This window comes from Canis aureus, chromosome 12, assembly GCF_053574225.1.
Source record: "Canis aureus isolate CA01 chromosome 12, VMU_Caureus_v.1.0, whole genome shotgun sequence".
Lineage (NCBI taxonomy): Eukaryota > Metazoa > Chordata > Mammalia > Carnivora > Canidae > Canis > Canis aureus.
This window is the reverse complement of record NC_135622.1, coordinates 10,598,921-10,618,893: the sequence shown is the minus strand read 5'-3', so window position 1 is coordinate 10,618,893 and position 19,973 is coordinate 10,598,921. Positions and strand designations below refer to the sequence as shown.

Below are 19,973 nucleotides of genomic sequence, written 5' to 3'. Positions count from 1 at the left end.
GTATAAGGCAGGAGACACATCTACCTTACGGCTACCACACTTCCCCACACAGAGGGTCCTCCATAGAAAGCCTGGTGTGGATGCCACCTCCTGTCGAGATGGGAAGTATGTGATTGTTCTAGTTCTCTTTTGTCCTGGCTTCCTAGAAATTTAGAGCGAAGGACGAAATCCCCAGTTCCCAAAGACAGACATTATCCACAGCAGTGAATAAGGATGCTCCACATATCCAGGACTTAGGAATATTCGTGCATTTTCAAGAGAAAGAATTTGCACTCAAGGGGCCACCCACCCCAATCTCCCCCAATCAATGGTATTCATGTCATACTCCTTAAAAGGCCCCTCGTCAGGACTGACAGGGTATGTGTAACTCACAGCTGCTAAAGGAGAGCTGAGAACAAACCAGGAGGAAAAGATGTTAAGTAACAGCAAGACAAGACAGACCTTAGGGAAAGAAAAGACTCCTCCATGTCAGAGTGTTTTTAATTAATCTTTCTATTTATTAAGATTAAAAATACAGATCAGGTGCCTTCTTAAAATGTTTCTCATGATTTTACCTTTTAACTCTTCTTTAAAAGATTTAACCCAAAAATCAACTGCTAGGAGCTAGCATTCAAGCATTTGCTGAATGATCCAATGAAAACTCTTTTTAGGAAAGTATCATAAGTGGTTTGTAGCAGAACAGTGGTCTCCGGGATGGGGAGTGGCAGGTCAAACCCTGATGCTGAAGAAGAGCTGACTATGATATGTGAATCCAACAACCATCCATCCCAAATGGGAATTATTTTTTAAAAAATCAGGACTCAAGGTGAATGATCCAAGAAACCTGCATTTGTTCCCAGGGATTTAAAGACAGTCACACTTGTGAACCTGAGAAGTAACCCAACACTTTGAAATGAGCATTTTTTTTTTTTTTTTTTTTTTTTACAGATATAGCTGCATCTGGAGCACTAGAAAAATAAGTGCTCTCTTGTGTTAAGGTCTTACATGTCTGGTAGCCAGCTACCTCAGTGGTTATTCAGTTCACTCTAAATGGAAGAATTATTCGGGAATTGAAAATGCAAGGGAAACTTCTCTCGTTTTTTCTCCTAGTCAGTGAGCAAATAAGAAACTTGACTAAATTAAACCCCAAACCCAAGATTTATGGTTATCCTCTTAGCAAGTTTTAAATAGGCTTCATTTGAATTCAACATCATTTCAAAATTATAACTAAAACAGTCAACAAAATATGTGTGTACTTAATTTGTTAAATTTATGTGTTTGGGGAGAAAATATTCAGAATAAACAAGTCAATTATTTTCATTAAGTACGTTAAAACGTAAGGGTAGTGTTTATTATGATTCTTGCTCTTGATACAGCAAGACAAAATTATTCCGTGATACAGCTATTGAATGAGGCTCACCACTCCCCAATGATTTCACAAATTACAGTTGCAACTAACTATAAAATAACCAAATCAGTTCTGATATGCCCATAAAATTAAGCCTGAAAAAACAGTGAGGTAAATTACTCTTTTATTTTTTTTTTAAATTACTCTTTTAAAATCAAGTTCTTGAACAATATGTTCTGTATGATTCCATTTATGTCAGAAAAAAAATCTATATTTGTGGGAATATATGCATAGGAATTAAAAAGATCTAGAAGAATATATATTAAACTATGAAGAATATACATCAGACTCAGTAAGGGGCATAGGGCAGAGAGTGGGAACCATCACATTTTATTCTCTGTACTGTCTGGATTTTTTGTCACACAACTATACTCCCCTGTTACCTCTGTCAACTATTTAAAAATCCAAAACACAAAGCAATTATAAGCTACCTTCTGAAATTGAAACCAATTTCTCATGATCTTCCTCTTACACAACGTTACCCTAAAGCATTTTGTTGTTTTAAATTATGAGTTGATTCAAATCAAGTCTTCAGTGAAATTTAAGATTGATGCGATTGTTACCTCTAAGAGGTTGTGAAACCTCTCTGAAGTCTTTAAAAAAAGAAAAGAAAGAGGAGTAGGTTGTTCCTGGACAGGACAGGTGTGGTTTGACCTGCAGCAATGGCTGGTTACTCAGCATCAGGCTCCTGTTGCTCTTCCTACTAAGTCCTTCCTGGCAAAGTCAATCAAGGTCACCGACGCAATCACTGAATGGGCAAATACCAAGGTTATCCAAGTGCCAGGAGGCTCTCAACGGATCACGTGGGGTAGGAAAGCTGGCCACCTTAGACTTTTAAGATTTTATTTATTTATCCATGAGAGACACACAGGGAGAGGCATAGACATGGGCAGAGGGAAAAGCAGGCTCCCTATGGGGAGCCTGATGCAGGACTTGATCCCAGGACCCTGGAATCCCAACCTGAGCCGAAGGCAGATGCTCAACCACTGAGCCACCCAGTGCCCCCACCTTAGACATTTCAAAACACCGAACAATGACACCACTTCCACTAAACTGCAGATCCAGGGCTAAGGTACCTAATAGGCAAAGCCCTTTTGTGTCTTTTGGTCATGGGCAATGCAGAGTGCCCGATTAACTCTGCTTTAGAGCTCAACTATAGCACTACATCAAGTGTGAGTGTTCATACTGGTTACTACATAGGAAAAACAGATCAATTAGTAATTAATGCTGAAAGACAGAAGATTTCAAACAGATGGGGCCCCTAAGGGAAGGGAAGTACTAAAAGGGAGCCGTGAGAAGGAGGTCAACAGCTTGCCTCAAGACCGGACTATGTCACCAAGGTGCCCCAAGCTGGGATCCAGCACCCTGAGGGCAGAGATGGTGTTCTCAGAAGTCACCACAAGAAAGGAAGTGTGGACTGTGCTCCAGAGAATAGGAAAGTGGGCATTACAAAAACAGTATTAAATACACAAGAATAAGGCCCATTTAAGGCAATCCTGAACATGCTCCCCGTACACCAAAGAATCAGATTTGGGGAAAGAACACACAACTGATATCAGATTCCTTCCCCACCCCCCACCCCTGTTTTAATAAAAGAAAGGCCTAGGGACCTGAAAATCAAGAAGAAGAGGGCACTGATTTCTTTGAGTTCACGGTTTTGTTTTGAGTTCACTGCCCTGACGATGTTTTGACGGTACACGAAAGTTCTTCCCTTAAAAAAAAAAAAAAAAAAGAAAGAAAGAAAAATTGTATTTATTTCTTTGAGAAAGAGAGAGAGAGAGAGAGGAAGAGAGAGAACGAGCAAGGGGAGGGACAGAGGGAAAAGCAGACTCCCCGTTGAGCAGGGAGCCCAATGTGGGACTCAATCCCAGGACCCTGGGGTCATGACCTGAGCCGAAGGCAGATGCTTAACCGACTGAGCCCCCCAGGCACCCACGAAAGCCCTTCCCTTGTTATACTTCACTTCCACCCTGGACCCCCACCTCCAGGACACCTCCTACCTTCCCTGGCCACTTCAGCGGTCCTCCAGGACACCCACTTACAGGTCTCTGGTACCTTCCTTCTGTCTCAGGCCCAAACACCCAAGACCTCATGCCAACTGACTGCTCCAATTCTTACGGACCAGCAGCTCCAGGGCCCCAGCCCACTGACACTCGGGCTTCTCCACTCCTTGAGAAGCCTTCTCAAATCAGCCCCATGCGCCCAGAGTGGTCTCCACCCCGCACAGTTCTGCCAGGACCTCAACTCTCTCATTACTTCAGAAATGCCGAACATTCTAGCTCTTTCAGAAAGCCTTTCCAGACTCGCTCACTCACTGGCCTCATCCCTCTCCTGGTCAACATTCCCTCACTGCTCTCGCTGGGCTGAAAACAAGAACAAACTTGCCTGGCCCCTCCTTCCCCAAAAGACGTCTGTCCTCAGGGGGCATGGCCTGCCATGTCTTCCTGCCCATTTGCAAAGTGACTTGCCATTTGTTTGACTGCTGGACTTAGATGATCATCGCTTAGAAAACAAGGGACGGACAGGGTGGCCTCCAGCAAAGCCTGGGTCACTTGGATGGTGAAGGTGGCGGAGACAGGGTTTTCAGGTGGATTTAATTAAAGGGTTAATAGGAGATTAAGCAGAGACTTTGCTTCAACTCTTGTTATCATAAAGCCTGTTATAAAGGTTTTTGAAATACATCTGACCACTTTTCCAGCCTGAGTAGAGTTAATATAATTTAATCTTTGATTTAGGATCTTGCAGTGCCCTGAGGCTCATCATTCTCTTCTGCTACTATAATTATAGATGCGGAAGGTGTACAGACTGGACTGCTGGTGGCCTGGAAGCTAATTTCTAGAATAAATCCTTGCCGCCACATCTTCTGATTTTTTTTGCCTTTCGGAAAGTGGAGATCAAAAATAAAAACAAAATCCCACTTAATTGAGGGTTCCAGTTACGGGAGGTTCACTGCCATGGTCTTTGTTAAGTGCCCACCACTGTGGCCCACAATTAGTCACTTAATAAAGCGTCCTTGATGAGGGAATTTGGCAACGTGTGCTTTTCTACAAATGTAAGCTTGATTTTGATGCAACCACTCATTTCTTTGAAAATCAGGGGGCATTCACACACAGGTGTCCTAAATTTCCTTAAATTAAAAACCAACCCTTTATGAGGAGTTAGCTGTGCTCACTTTCAAGCAGCAAAGAAACAGGTGTCCAATCATGCCAAATGAAGAGCTCCCGCAGGAACTTAAAAATATTAATCAAGGAGCCATAATGGAGGATGCACAAGGCCAGGGACCATGGGAAGCCAGCAACGGAGCCACTTCATTCAGTTTCCAGGCCACGGCTCAGCGGAAGTCGTCTGCCTGGGCTCTGGGGACCCAGTCTAAGCCCAAATCCCAAACTCATTACAACCTAAGCCAGTTCTGTGCCCTCATCATCCCAGACGAACTGGACCCTAAAGCCACTGACAGTCATTTGTCCAAACCCTAAAGGGCCACTCTACCACCTTTATGATGGCTGTCTCCTCTGCAGGATCAGGATTCTACTGGGAAGAGAATGCTCCCTGCATGGAATCCCTGCCCATTTCTGAAAGCTAATGAAGTCCTCTCACACAGAGCCTTCCCGACAACCACCGCCTACACTGAACTTCACCTTGAACTTCACAGGGGTCCCTGAACAGAATTCAGGAGGTATGTGAGCTTGAATGGGGGGAAAAATTATGCCTTTATTTTCAACTAACCTCTCTGTGAATGTGAACTGTTTGATTATGAATCCAGGCAGCCATCGCGGGCGATGTCTCCAGGACCTGTGACTTTGTCACAACAGAAATCACACATGCTTTCATATCACATCACAGTTTGACACAGATACCTCAACATACCCTTTCCGTGCCTCACTATGCCATAATTAAAATAATTGTCAGATCTGCTGTTAGAGCTTATTATTTAATGCATTACTGAAAAAGCATATTGCTATGATCACAAATTTGTTTAATATTTTGAAGACTGTATTTCAATATAATTGATTTCCTTTGTTAGTCTATATGTTTTCATTTATGCATTTCAAAATGTTATCCAAAGAAAGGGTCCACAGCCTTCAACAGGCTGCCCAAAGAATCTCGGGCACCAAAAAGGTCAAGATCCCTTGTCTGGTGGCATAAAAGGTCACAAGCTCTAGAGCCAAACTTGGACTCAAATCCTGGCTCTGCCAATCTCTAGCACTTGTCCTTCAAGCAAAACGATTTAAACTGTCTGAGCCTTGAGTTTCCTTATCTTGATCAAGGAAGCCAATAGAGAAACCATGTGTTCATTAAAAAATTAACTATACACCTACTGATTTTGTGCCAGGCATAGAGCTGAGCTCTGGAGCTATAGTAGTCAGAACGACAGAGCCAGTCCTTCATCCAGAACGGCTTGCTCTGTGAAGTGTCTAGCAGTGACTGGCACATAAGCATTCTGTAGACACTACAGTACAACTGCTAAAACCACAACACTGCTTGTGTAATTATACACTGATTTATGTTGCATCCCATTGTAACAACTGGTGGCTCATCTGGCTCATGCCCTCCCAATAAGGCTTCTTAGAAGCCAGGGGCTGGGCCGCACACTCCCAGGGGGGCAGCTGGCGAGATGGAAGGAACAGAGGATGTGAACCAAATAATCTTGGCCTCAAAACCCTGTGCTGCCACTTACTAGCTCTGTTGCTCTGCCAGCAATCCGTTGCAGTCCCTCCAAAATCTGTTCTCTCCCCAGAACCCTCAATTTTTCGCTGGACACTCAGAATTAAGGATGATATCTGTCAGCCACCCCTTGCAGCCACGTATTGTCATACACTCAAGTTCTAGCAGACAGAGATGGAAAGCAGAAGAGATGTGTGCAACTTCCCAGAAGTGTCCCCCAATTATGAGATCTTGCCTGTCACCAATTCTTCATCTCCTTCGTGATGGCTGGGGCTAGCACAGCCATCTTGGACCATGCAATGACCTTGTGACTGGGGGCATGCACATGAAACAAGACATTAGGAGCCTGGATCCTTACCACTGTGGAGCGCCATATGGAGCTGGTACAGTAGTCTACCCAAGGCAAGCTCTTTAACCTCCCTGGACCTCAACATCTCCATCTACAGAAAGGTGATGATGTGAGTCATCTATCTAGTGGGTATATTTTGAAGACTTAATGAGACAGGGTTCGCTTCACAGCAAAGGCCAGAACCAGGAGATGTGGTATCATTACTGCTTCTTCTCTTACTGCAATGCAAAATGCAGGAGACTGGGGCGTCTTAACACAGCCCTGGGTGCCCAGTGGGGGCTTAATAATTTGCACAGTTGAAAGGCATCCTGGCCAGTTTAGACCTCCTAACAAGGATTTTCTTCTCCAGCCCCCTGGTCAGATGGTCCCCAGGAGAGGGAAGTGCACCACCTCTGTGACAACTGGTGGGGATGGTGTTTGTTCATCCATAAATCACGATCTTAAGAACTCTTTCCCTGACTGCCCCAAGCAGCTTCCCTTCTGTCTTCTGCCTTTGATCATGAGTCCTGCCTCTGAACTCACTCTCATCAGAACATCAAAGTTCTCCTTCAGTCTCTTTTGGAAGAATCCTCCGGCCTCTTCCATAACTGGGAGGTAAGTGATCACTGCCTCGGTCCCATCCTATTCAAGCAAGAGGACAAATGAAATTCTCTCACTGGAGGAGATCATCAGCCAGCTACAGGTTCTCCTGTGCTGATCCAGAGATGGTCCAACCTCCTGTATCTTTCCTGGCTAACACTTTTAAAGCTCTGTCATCTTGTCCACAACATCAGCACGGCCTAGGAGGCATAACTATGTGTGGCTATGTAAAACTGAAATTTGCTTTGTGTGCCTGAAGCTTCTGATCACCTTTCCTGACTGTCCCCTTCCTGTTCTTGTAGACACAAATCCCATTCTGTCTTTCCCACATTGCTGTCATCTTTCCATGTCACTGTCATTCATGCAGGCTGCTGCCAGGCACAGCCACAGCTAGCTCTCCCTCTCTCCTCATTCCCTCCTTTTCACAGGCATGCCACATTCATGCCACAGTCACACCAGCCCCCCTCCCTTTCGTCTTCTGCCCCTCTAGCTCCACCCATTCTCAGCAGTGGAGGCTTTACTACCCTCGTGGCTCAACCAGGCTGGGGCTTAGGATGGCTTTGGAACTGGAACATGGGTGGCCGTGGCAGCCAATGGCTCCCAAGTTGGGTGGGGCACCCAGAGCTGCAAGAGGAAGAAACATGACAGAGTGGTCAATGTGGCTTCGGGAGGACAAAGACAAGGGCAGGAATCAAAAGGAGGGACCTGATCCAAATCCCAGACACTGGCAAAGGAAGGGAGCAGAAAGCACAAGTCTAAGGACGTGGAGGGAATTGCAGGCATGTGCGAGATTTACCCTGGATACACCCTGGTGTACCATCATAGGGTCTTTCAACTCCAACTGCCATTTCTGGAGGCTGGCAGCACTTGTCTCAATGCTACTTTGCAAAGTAGTTATTAGCCTTAGCCTACTTTTTACAAACAAAATTTGATTCTGGGTGTGTGACCCACATGAGCATAAAACCTTGGGATTCTGTGCTCTTTGAAATCCACATTACACATTAATTTACATTGCACAGAAAGAATGCTGACGCATGAATCAGCCCACACCAGACTGCAAGCAGGAAATAAGACCCCCCTGCCTTGGGTTGCGCTCCCTCCCCAAACACCTCCTGCTCTCCAAGGTTAGCAGCCAGTAGCAAGACCCCCCCTCCCTGCCATGCTGACAGTCACCGGGTGCTGGGAGAAGATGAGATTTCAGCAGCAGAGTGCAAAAAACCAGGGACACCCACACTTCTAAACCTGCCCACCCTCACCCACGTCCAGTCGTCTGTCAGTGCTCCCCTTCCCACCACCTTGATGCTCATTTCTTCCCCGGCGCCCCCGTTTATACAAGAGGCTGGCAGTGGAGGGAAGAGCAATGCCAGGACCCAAGCTCCATTCCACAGAATGGCCCGAGGGTGAACTGCAGGGGGGACCTGCAGGGGGCCTCCCATTTCTAGAGCAGCCCAAAGAGACAAAAGGCACAAATGTCACATATCCTTGCTTTGCCATTGGTGGCTCCTTCTCTGGCCCTGGGCCCCACCCTTCCAGCCGGTCCTCTATCCGGCCTTAGGCATCCCACCGTCCCCAACTCCCCAGGGCTTTCCTTGTTTGTCCTTCGTGAATCCACATGAATCACTAATTACTGATTTAAACCCAGACGCTAAATGAATGACAAATACAGTATGAACAAATGCCAGTGGGATATTCAGGAGGGGTGCACAGAGAGCGCTCTGCCTGAACAGACAGGCGACACGAGGAGATGGGGACACCGTATCCTCACCCTCACCTGGGCAGAACACTGATTAACCTGCCACGGGAGCCATGTCCACGTGTGCACAAGGGCAGGGAGGGCTGGCATTAATGAATTCACACACTGGTTCTTTCACTTGGAATTACTTAGGAAAGCAGAAAGACTGATGATGCCCGGGTCACCCTCCCAGCGAATCTGGTTTCCTTGGTCTTGGGTTGCTGCCTGGAGACAAGGAATTTTAAAAGCTCCCACAGTGATTCCATCATGCACCCAAGTTTGAGAACCGCCAACTGGACACATTTATTATGTGTTCCAGACATTTTTCAAAACAGTCAAGATGTTTAGGACACCTTAGAGCCTTTCACTGTTAAGACAGCCCTTGGAGGGATCATCCCATCTTACTGAGGTTCATACAGTGATCACGGTAAGGCTGAGATTCGCATCAGGTTCTCTAACTTCAAAATCCGTTCTTTCTACCCAACTGTAAACTCCTACAAGGGTACAGACAATGCATGAGTGCAAACTCCACGGCCAGCAGATCATGAATAAACTCTATAAATGCAAAATATCTAGACTTGAAAATGCAGGCACTACAGGCAGCAGTGATGACCTCTTCCAAATGCAGGGGATGGGACCAGAGAGGTCAGAGCGTTTGCTCCTGTGTGAGGTCTGAGGAGGTGGACACAGAGGACGCATCAGATCCTGGCTAGGGAGTTTTTCCTTGACCCAACATGTGTCCTCAGACCCCACACGTATGTAGCTCAACAGCACAGAAAGTATGTGCAAAGTGGGGGGACCTCGGCAATGGGGACGGAATCCCTAGGACAGGTGTCAAGGGCTTGCCTCTTGGGGCCACTGTTCTTCACTTTGCTCTAAGCCTTCCAGCCTTCTGTAGGGACATCAAAACCAATCCTAACACACCCCTTCCCAAGCAGTTTCCACTCCTCTAGTCTCTCTTCCTCCCAGAACCACACTCTGAGTTTCCTTGGTGAAGAGGACACAAGGCTGGTATCCTCAAACACTCTTAGCCTACAGACCACTTAGGTAGAGTGATGCATCCCTTCACCACCCTGTCCCACCTCATGCCTACTTCCTCCTCAAAAACAAAAACAAAAACCTGCACCATCATTACCACAACCAACTTTCCCCACAGTAAGAATAATGCTGCCACTTCGAATTAGGAATTAATGCGGACGGACACAGAGGCAAAGACACTGAAGTCTAGAAGCCACATGGAGTCCCTAAACCACCGACATGCAGATGGGGGAATCTCACACCACAAGACCTTTCAAGGACAGCAAATGTTCCTTCTCAAAGACAACAAACAGTATCTCACTGTTCCTCCTGGGTCAGAAGCGGGCCTCTTGGTACCCCATTCCAACCTGTGATATACACCGGCTACGTCCTGGTGTCCCCCCAATGCCAAGCGTTGATGGGAAAGAACCACAAGGAATTACAGGAACCAACAGCAGGTTAAACTTTCACATCGATCGCCCTGATAAAGCAGAGCCACTTACCCAGCACAGCCAGACAACTCAGCACCGGGAAAAAGCACTTCATGTCGGCAGCGGAGAGGAGACACAACACAGGACGTTCCCTCTTCTCTGGGCGCTTAATCTCTCATTTCTGGCAATCCACTTAATAGCTCCCGAGGATAGTTTTGGAAACAGAACTGAACTCAAAAAATGAGAAGAGGTTAAAGAGAAGAGATCAGCAAGATGGGGGTGGGGGAGGATGGGCCGCCAGTGGCTCCTGCTGAACTCCCCCTATGCTAAAGGAAGGGTCCAGAACAATTCTGAAGGCCCTCTAGGCTTCTCCCACATCGCGTGCCTTGTGGTTTCCGCTGGAATTGTAGATTGCAGTGAATTAATCCTCCAGGAAAAGGGAAAAAAGAGTCTGAGAAAATCCTTTCATCCACTGATTATACAGAAATGTCCTTGGCTTCCCAGTGAAGGTGTCTGTAAGCTTCCTCATTCAGATTCCCCAAAGGGAGCAGGGCAGGTCTCGTCAAAACCTCTGACAGCTAAATCGCCCCGGAATGGCACCGGCTGTTTGGGTCGCTTCGTCAAAAAGTCGTCTCCATCCATGTCGGCAGGTCGCGGAGCGGCCACCTGCCCACACCTGCCCAGAACGCGCGGAGCGGGGTGGCGTCCGGCAGCCCCGAGCGAAGCGGGTCCCACGGCGCCAGCGATTTCTAAAACAAACACAACAGAGACGGCTCAAAGGGGGGCAAGCGCCGGGCAGCCCGGGGCGCCTCGGTCCCGCTCCCGGGCCAGGGCGCTCAGGCCGCGCGCTCGGACCTTGGGCGAGCGGCCACCGGCCCCCGCCTCAGTTTCCCCGCCCAGAGCAGGGCAGCTGCGGGCAGCCCCAAGGCTCCGCAATACTTTGCCACACGCCCCACTCCAGGGAATTCCCTTCGCCTCCCGCCGAGCCGGCCGCCGCGGGCCGCCCCACCCTCCGCGGGGCCACGGCGGGAGCGCTCGGACGCGAGGCCGCCACTCCCGGGCCCCCCGCCCCGCCCCGCCCCGCCCCCGCCCCGGGAGCCCCGCGCGCGCCGCGTCCCAGGTGGCCCCGCTATTGTTTTACCTTCCCGGGTGTTTATTTTTCGCTGATTGGAAAGAAAAGAGACGGAGGGAGAAGCGAACCGGGGCTGCGCTTTCCGCCGCCGGGGCGCGCCCGCCGAGCGCTCGGCCGGCCACCGGGAGGGTCTCGGGCCCGACCCCGGAGCGGAGCCGGCCCCGCGCGCGCCGCCGCCCTCCAGCCCCCGGCCCCGGCCCGGCCCCCGCCCCCGCCCCGGCCGCCCCTCCGCGCGCCGCCCGCGCTCCCCCCGGATGCTGACCTCGCCCCCGGCCCTCTCCCTCCGCGCGTCTGTCCTGCGGCCCGCGGTCCCGGCGCACGCCTCTGGGGACGCGCCGCCCCCTCCCTCCCTCCCTCCCTCCCCCAGCGGCCGCGCCGGCAGCCGCGCTCCCGCCCCTCCCGAGGCCCCGCCCCTCCAGCCCGGCCGCGGCGCCCGGTGCCTCCGCGCGCGGGGCGGGGGCGGGGCGGGGGCGGGGCCCTGGGCGAGAGGCCCCGCCCCTGCCCCGCCCGCCCGCCCGCCCGCCCCGCCCCGCCCCGCCCCTGCCCCGCCCCCCGAGCCGCGCGGCCTGGCCCCGGGCCGGGCAGACCGTCGGGGGGGCCGCGGCTCGCTCTCCCCCGCGCACCTGCCGAGGCCGAGAGCCACCCCGGGACCCGGGCGCCGGGGGCGTGGGGCCGGGCAGCCCCGAGGGCAGGCAGGGGGTCCGCACGCAGGCCGCCGGGCCGTGGGCAAGAAGCGCGAGGCCCTTCCCGAAGCCCCGCCAAGGCCAGGTGAGCCTTGAGGAGGCGGCACGGGAGCGGGTCCCCTGTCCCGGAAGCAAAGACAAAGCCCTTAGCAGACTTGATCTGTGCGTGTAGTGGAGCCCCATATCGAGCTTCATTCGAGGGCAGAACTTTCTAGAAGTTGTGGCCGAACTGGATTCCGGACACAGCCTGGGTTCTAACCCCGGTTCTTCCGTGTCCTTGCTGCCGACCTTGGTCCGGTAACTTACCTCTCTGTACCTTAGTTTCCTCATCTGTTATATGGGGAAATAGGCCGCCCCTACCAAATGGGGCTAAGGCACACTTGTGAAGCACCAGAAAGGAGCCTGCCCCGTCTTAAGCCCTCAATACACGTAAGATATAATTATTTCAGAAGGAACAGCCCTAGTCAAACAAGTGCATTTTCATTCATTCAATACTTAACGAATACAGGCACATTCTGGGTAGGAAAGATCAAAAGGTAACCAAGGTAGGATAAGAGGGTCCTGCCCGCCTGGAGTTTGCAGTCCAGTGGGGAGACAATAAAACCGGTACGGCAAGAAAAGAACAGAGTGTAGAGGAAGCACACACTAGGAGCCCGACCCTATGTTGTGGGATTGGGACATGAGGAGGAGGGGATTTGGTCAGATCACATCAAGTACCAGGAAGGCTTCTTAGAGGAAAGGAAAACTTGGTAGAATCCGAAAGAACAGAAGGAGGCACCAAAGAAAGGAAAGGAGAGAGGGATGGGGTAACAGAGTCCAGACCCTGCATCAGTATCCTCTAAAACCTAGAGGGAAGAGAGGGTAGTCCAGGTAGAGGACCAGAAATGTCTGTTGGGCACAAGCTAGGCTGTAAAAAAGTGGCAAGAAAGGCTAGCACCTAGAGGACTTTGTATGGTGTGTCAAGGGGTTTGCACTTTAGCCCAGGGTCATGGTGACACCCTGAGGGTTCTGGGCGCCCTGAAGGTTTCAGGTGCATCTTTTAGAAAGACCACTCTGGCCTCCTTTTGGAAGATGGATAGGAGGAGAGTTCTACACAAGGTTAGTGAGTGTTGCTGAAAATCCAGACAAGAAATCATGGTGACCAGGAACCCCAGAAGTAGCAACAGTGAGGGAGAGAAATGAGCAGGTCCCCACAATGTCAGCAGGTAGATTCCACAGAAAGCCAGGGTGAAGGTGAGGAATGGGGCAGAAAAACCCAGCTCAGCTTCCCAAACTGAGATCAAGATACATAAGAAAGATAGGATATATTGAGTTTGAAGATGTCCAAAAAGCAATTCGGGGGCGGGGTGTGGAGTTCAGAGCTCAGAAAGGGACTGTGGGTGTTTAAGATGTTTTTCACCCTGTTGGACGGTATGGTAATGAAAGGATTTCGTGAAGGAAGATACTGATAATTAACTTATTTTAAAAAGTTAGTTACCCCTCCCCGCAGTGTACAAGGCAATGAAGAACATGCTATGGGGGAATAAATTAAATAAATAAATAAATAAATAAATAAATAAATAAATAAATGGTCTTATTTGCCCTCACCCCCTCTTCCTTGCCTATAAATTCCTTGCAGGCAGGATCCGCACTTTAATTATCCTTTATTCCAAACATCTCTTGGCATTGTGGTCTGCATATAGTAATTGCACTATGTATACTTCAATTGAATTGAATTGAATTAAATATTTATCAAATATGCCAAATGTTATATGGAAAATCTCTTCTTATATGTTAAATATTACCTCTTTTCCCCAAGACAACCCTGACTCTGGCACCTCTCATTTCTCCTTATCTGCTAGACTGCTTCATTTATTTATTGAGCATATACTGTGTGCCAAGAAAAGTCTCTGCTCTCATGGCACTTATATTCTAGTGGAAAACACAAACAATGAAACAAATAAATGTAGAACATGACATGTGTTCTTAGGAAAAGTGGAAGAAGGAAATTCTGTGTGTATGTGTGTGGGGTGAGGAAGAGTATTCTTTTCTAGGTGGGTGATCAGGGAAGATGACAACTGATTAGAAGGAGTGAATGAGCCGTGGAGATTTCTGGAAGAGCATTCCAAGCTTAGGGAATAGCAGGTGCAATGTCCCTTAACATGCTCAGAAACTAAAAGGTGTGTTGCTGGGCCTATAGGGACATGAGAGCAAAGGAGGAGTAATGTGATCAGAGAGGTCCAAAGGCCAAATCCAGTAGGACTTTCAGGCTAGCAGGCAATTTGGGTCCTCTGGATTCAGGGGAACGATAGAGTGTCAGGAGATATGGGTGGAGAAGGGACAATGAAAAGGAGGCTCTTGTAGTTAGTTGTGCAGATGGGAGATGACCGTGGCTGGGACTAGGGTGATAAAGATACAAGTTGTGAGATATGGGTGGAGTCTAAGCATTTTGAAAATATCAACGTAATGTTCTGGAGAATTGGATATGGAAGGGGAGAGAAAGAGGAGAGTCAAGGGATCTGCAGGAAGAGCTACCTCAGCCTGTGTCACAGCTCTGTGACCCCACCAAATTGCCCAAATCCTTATCCAAGACCACATTTCCTAAGGGTTCAGTCCCCAGGCCTCTGGCCAGGCCACTTCCTCCATCTTTGAACCCTGTACTCAAGTATCCCTTCTCATTTTTAACTTCTCCACCTACCCCACCTCCTGCCACCTAGGCCCCTTGCATCTTTTTGGATGGCCAACCCTTAACTTCCATCATCATTCCAGATATGCTATGGCTGGTTCCCAGCATAGCATCTTTCTAATTTTCACATTGATGGACCATCTAAGAGATTCAAAGAGCTGTGCTAACTGTAGGGCAGGGAGAGTAGAGTAGAAGCATACCTCATTTTATTGTGATTCACTCTATTCACTGTTTTGCAGATACTGCAGTTTTTATGAAAGAAAGACCTGTGGCAACCTTGCTTAGAGCACATCTACCGGTGCCATTTTACCAATAGCATTTGCTCACTTCATGTTTCTGTGTCACTCACAGTTTGGTAATTCTCACAATACTTCAAACTTTTTCATTATTATTATATTTGTTATGGTGATCTGTGATCAGTGACCAATGACTGGCTAAAAACTCGGATGATGGTCAGGATTTTTTAGGAATAAAGTATTTTTTAATTAAGGTAAGTACATTATTTTTTTAGACATGCAATTGTATACTTAATAGACTACAAGACTGCAATAGACTATAATAATACAATTAGACTACGATAGACCCTGGGAAACCAAAAAATTCACTTGACTTGTTTTTTTTTTTTTTTGACAAAATATGCTTTATTGTAGTGGTCTGGAACCTAACCCGCAACATCTCTGGGGCGCACACCTGTACAGTGAAAAGAGAGTGTCTGACTTCCAGACATGGATATGTTAAATGAAGTGCTGAACAGTGACAGGATGGTGGTCCTTTCAGGAGACCATCTGCAGATAGAGAGTTTTAAGGGAAAGAGAAGCACCAAAAGAGAGGAGGGGACAGACATCCCCAGTCAGCAAGCGTGTCTCATGCCCAGGCTGAACATTAGCAGCTTGCTTCAAAACAACATATATTGGAATGTTCCAACCTCTCCTGGACTGGCCTGGGATCAGGTGGATATTTTGGACATTTTGGAAGACTCCTTAATCTTCTCCCCTAGGGAGTTAAACTCAAAAGCCTATGAAGCCAGGCTGAAGCAGGGCTTCAGCAAAGAGTTGCAAGCAGGTACGAAGATCCAATGTTGCTTGATTTCCTTACTTTTCAAGAAAAGCAGGAGATCCAGATTTTCGTTGAATTCTTCCTAATTTTATCCATTGGAAGCTAGTGTTTAAAAATAAATTGAACACATTGGGGGAACAACAACATGAAATTTGTAGATACGATATGGCCAAGTGGTTCTATCAGTTTGAGGTCTCCAGACCTACTGTAGTTGTAATCAAAAGGTTGATATAAAACTACAAGCAAGGGGCACCTGGGTGGCTCAGTGGTTGAGTGTCTACCTTCAGCTCAGGGCGTGATCCCCGGGTCCTGGGATCGAGTCCCACTTCGGGCTCCCCACAGGGAGCCTGTTTCTCCCTCTGCCTGTGTCTCTGCTTCTCTGTCTTTTATGAATACACAAAATCTTCTTAAAAAAAAAATAAAACCACAGCGACATAAAGTTATGTTTTTTAAAAATCAGAGGAAAATAAAGGGATCAGCTAAGTTCTTTTGTCAACTGGAAAAAAGTTGAGGGCAAGACATTCTGCCTAAAGATAGCCTGACACTGTGCTCACAAGTACCAGCGTTAATTGCTCTTAATGCACTCAAAATGCCAAGTGGAAAGAGCAAAGCGTCTCTACCCCACAAAACAAAAGTGCCACGAAACAATTCTGATAGCAAGCTTTCTTCTTGATGATTACCCTCCTACACGGGCGAGGATCCCCAGAGCTGAAAGCTAGGAATAGCTTACACAGGATACCATCTATCTTGGAAAAAAAAAAAATAGAGTTGACTCTTACATCTCGAGATCAAGGTGGCAGGGCAGGGGAGTTGAGTGGGTCCCTAAGGCTTTCCCCACAGGTGGGTGCTTAGAACCTGAGGTGTGCCATTTGGCATCAGTGCTGGGTCTGGATGTGCCCCCATGGATCTCTGAAGACTGGTTTGTCCCGGGGGTAGGGGGGGAGTAAGATTCTACTGAGCTAACATTCTTCCTCCTCCACAAGGCCCCTGTGCTGTGCTGTGCTTGCTTCTTCCCCTCTTCTCTGGCTGATGGAGAACTGTGGCATCTGGAAGAGGATACCAGGCTGAATCACCGACTCTTAACTCTGATCAAGTTACTACACCTCTTGCCTGGGTTCTTCATTTATTAAAATCTTTATTTATTTGAGAGAGAGAGAGAGAGCAAGAGAGAGAGCATGGGGTGGGGAGGAGCAGAGGGAGAAGCAGGCTCCTCACTGAGTAGGGAGCCCAACATAAGGCTCGATCCCAGGACCCTGGGATCACAACTGAACTGAAGGCAGATGCCTAACCTACTGAGCCACCCAGGCACCCCTGGGTTCCTCACCTATAAAAGAAGATGACAGGATCACCTGCTTTCATAGGGAGCTTGTAAGGATTAAATGAGCTGATATATAGGAAAAACTTACCAAGATGCCTGGTGCTAGTTCTCAGTAGTCGTTGGTTATCGTTTGGGCTGATTATGAACTTCACATAGTATAAGAAGCAAGGAATTATAAGCCAGAAATTGCAGCTTTCTGTCTAGGCTCTCTCTGCTGCTAACGGTGTCTTTTGAGCTCTCTGGACCCAAGTTACTTACTCTGTGAAGTGAGGGAGGGCTCATTTTTCCACCCTTGTTTTTTTGGTTTGGGGTTTTTTTGTTTGTTTGTTTGTTTGTTTGTTTTTAACCCAATGACAGCCTTAGATTCAATTCTTCCTATTCTCAGCTCTCTGGCTCTCCTGTGCTCTTCCTCCATAGGCTGCCTCCTGTTGCTAATGAATGGAACAACCTGGAGCATGTGTGTAGGCAAAGATTTTGAGCTCAGGCTGAATGCCATGATGCTGTCATGTTGGAGTGACTTCTCTGAGTTGGATTGGCTGACACCCCCCCCCCCCCCCCCCGCCGCCAATCTCTTGCTCTATCTCAACGTCCCAGGGTGGCAGGGCTGGCTGCCAGGGCTGGCTGCCACTTCTAACCATGCTGTTGCCCAGGTGGAGGACTCTTAAGAATTTCACTTGGCCCCTCTGGTGAAAAATATGCTAGTTTGATCCCAGAGCTTCCATCCTTACACAGGGCAAGGTGTGTCACTACAGATCTAAGATTCTAAGAATCCAAATAACCGTAAGCTTAGAGCAGAAGAGAGCCTCCTGGATGTGAGGGCCCTCTTTCTGAGACATCTGTTATTGCACTCATCACCAGAGCTGTCTAGCGTGAGCTGGCTGGCATGTTGCCTCTTTCTATAAAGGAGTGCAAAGACATTGGCAAATCTCACCCAAATATATATGAGCCCAGCTGACAGTTTCCAAAAGTTCACTTGGAAGTTAATTATTTGGAACTCAGAACATATTTCCCCATAACAGTAATATAGTAAATGATGATTCTATCTCCGGGCTGACACACAAGTCTTTTTAACCCTTAATATACTTAAAATGATACATATTTAAGAGCAAACCAACAGTATGGTTGAAACACTAGGAATGAAATAGTACTGAAAAATAACATTGGGACAGGGATTTTTTTTTTCCTTTAAAAAATTACAAATATCCAGTTAACATAAAAGCACTGTTCTATTCCCCGAGGTGCGGAAGAAAGCAGGCAAGCTTCCTATCCTCATGGAGTTTACATTCTGTTTTTATTTTCCTGTTTATTGTTTCTCTTCCTCATGAGAACCTAGGCTCCCTGTGGGCTGGTATCTGATTGGCCTCGTTCTCTAGTGTATGCCCAATGGCTAGAATAATGCCTAGCACATAGGACGCGTGCAATAAATATTTGATGCATGAATGAGTCAATAACTTCTAGCTGGGGAGGCAGACAATAAACAAGTAAGCAAATAAATATGCAACCAAATATCAGATGGTGATTAAAGCACCATGAAGGAAAAGAAAGCAGAGAATGCATGGATAGAGGGGGCTATTGCCGATGGAACAGGCATAAAAGGCTTCTCTGAAGAAATGATATTTTCACACAGATCTGAATGAGGAAATTAATTGTGGAAGAAATGGGGCACGCAGGACTGCTTTTGGTAACATCAGCCCAGGGAATTTGGACCAATGTTCCCACCACCAACTGAAATACCTGGACAGGGGACATCTGTGTGGTTCGGTAGTTGACCATCTGCCTTCAGCTGGGGTTGTGATCCTGGGTCCTGGGATTGAGTCCCGCATCAGGCTCCCCGCAGAGAGTTTGCTTCTCCCCCTGCCTGTGTCTCTCTGCCTCTCTCTCTGTGTCTCTCATGAATAAATAAATACAGTCTTTAAAAAAAAATACCTGGCCAAAACTTAAATAATGCCAAAAGTAGTTATTAAAGTGGTGAGGAATTAATTACGAGGCAGAAGCTAGAAGAGGAGGGCCATCACTCAGAGTCACTGTTGCCCTGAGAACATCTAACGATGTGAAATAAATATCTTTAAAACTGAACTGAGGGATCCCTGGGTGGCGCAGCAGTTTAGCGCCTGCCTTTGGCCCAGGGCGTGATCCTGGAGACCCAGGATCGAATCCCACGTCGGGCTCCCGGTGCATGGAGCCTGCTTCTCCCTCTGCCTATGTCTCTGCCTCTCTCTCTCTCTCTGTGACTATCATAAATAAATTAAAAAAATTAAAAAAAAAAACTGAACTGAGCTTGTGGGGGCCTTACAAGGTGAGGGCACAAATATTAGAGCCTGGGAAGAAGGTGGAGAGCTCTGAACCCGAAGCTGGGATCCTCCAAGAGCTATGTCCTCAGGGTAATAACTGTGAACCAGAATCAGCTCTTACTCAGACATGCAACCTGGCTTCAGATCATCTGGACACTACCTGAGACCTTGAGTCTAGAACTTGGCTGACTGTGGTTCCATACTGGAGTATGCATTAGGTACCTTCCAGAAGTAAATGAAAATCCTTTCAGGAGGAAAAGCCTATCACTGTGGGCCTCAAATTATTCCAAAATGAAATCTCCAGCACAAAGAGATAACTGGGAAATAAGACAATGTGAGTGAAAGGCAACAGAAACAATAGAAAACTGGAAAGGTCCACAAAATCTTGAGATACTGGAGTTGTCTGACATAGCCAATGGAGCACCTATCTTACTCTGCTCATAGAAATACGAACTTGAATTCACACACTTGAACGTCTTGTCAGAAAAATCGAAACTGTGGAAAGATCTGGGAGAAGAGCATTGCAGGCAAGTGCAAAGGCCCTGAGGCAGGAATAAGCTTGACATGTTTGAGAGCTAGAAAGTCAGTGTGGCAGGAATAGAGTGAGCCAGGGAGAGGGAGGTGGAAGGTAAATTCAGAAAGGAAGGCAAAGGCTGTTCTCAAGTCTT

General features: G+C 47.8%; 1 protein-coding gene across 4 annotated transcripts in view; it reads right to left on the bottom strand.

Annotated features, from left to right (window-relative positions):
* IGSF3 (immunoglobulin superfamily member 3) overlaps nucleotides 1-11,643 on the bottom strand; it is a 91,434-nt gene extending 79,791 nt beyond the window's left edge. For 3 of the 4 annotated variants that reach the window (XM_077842710.1, XM_077842712.1, XM_077842713.1), the window contains exons 1-2: nucleotides 11,555-11,643; nucleotides 10,233-10,909 (exon numbers count right to left, since the gene is read on the bottom strand). In XM_077842710.1, coding sequence (XP_077698836.1) covers nucleotides 10,233-10,275 — 43 coding nt within the window. In that variant the 5' untranslated portion in view covers nucleotides 10,276-10,909; nucleotides 11,555-11,643. Of the gene's footprint in view, nucleotides 1-10,232; nucleotides 10,910-11,301; nucleotides 11,422-11,554 lie in introns of those variants that run through there. The other variant, XM_077842711.1, reaches the window with a different exon arrangement.
* Between the last annotated feature and the right edge of the window lie 8,330 nt (nucleotides 11,644-19,973).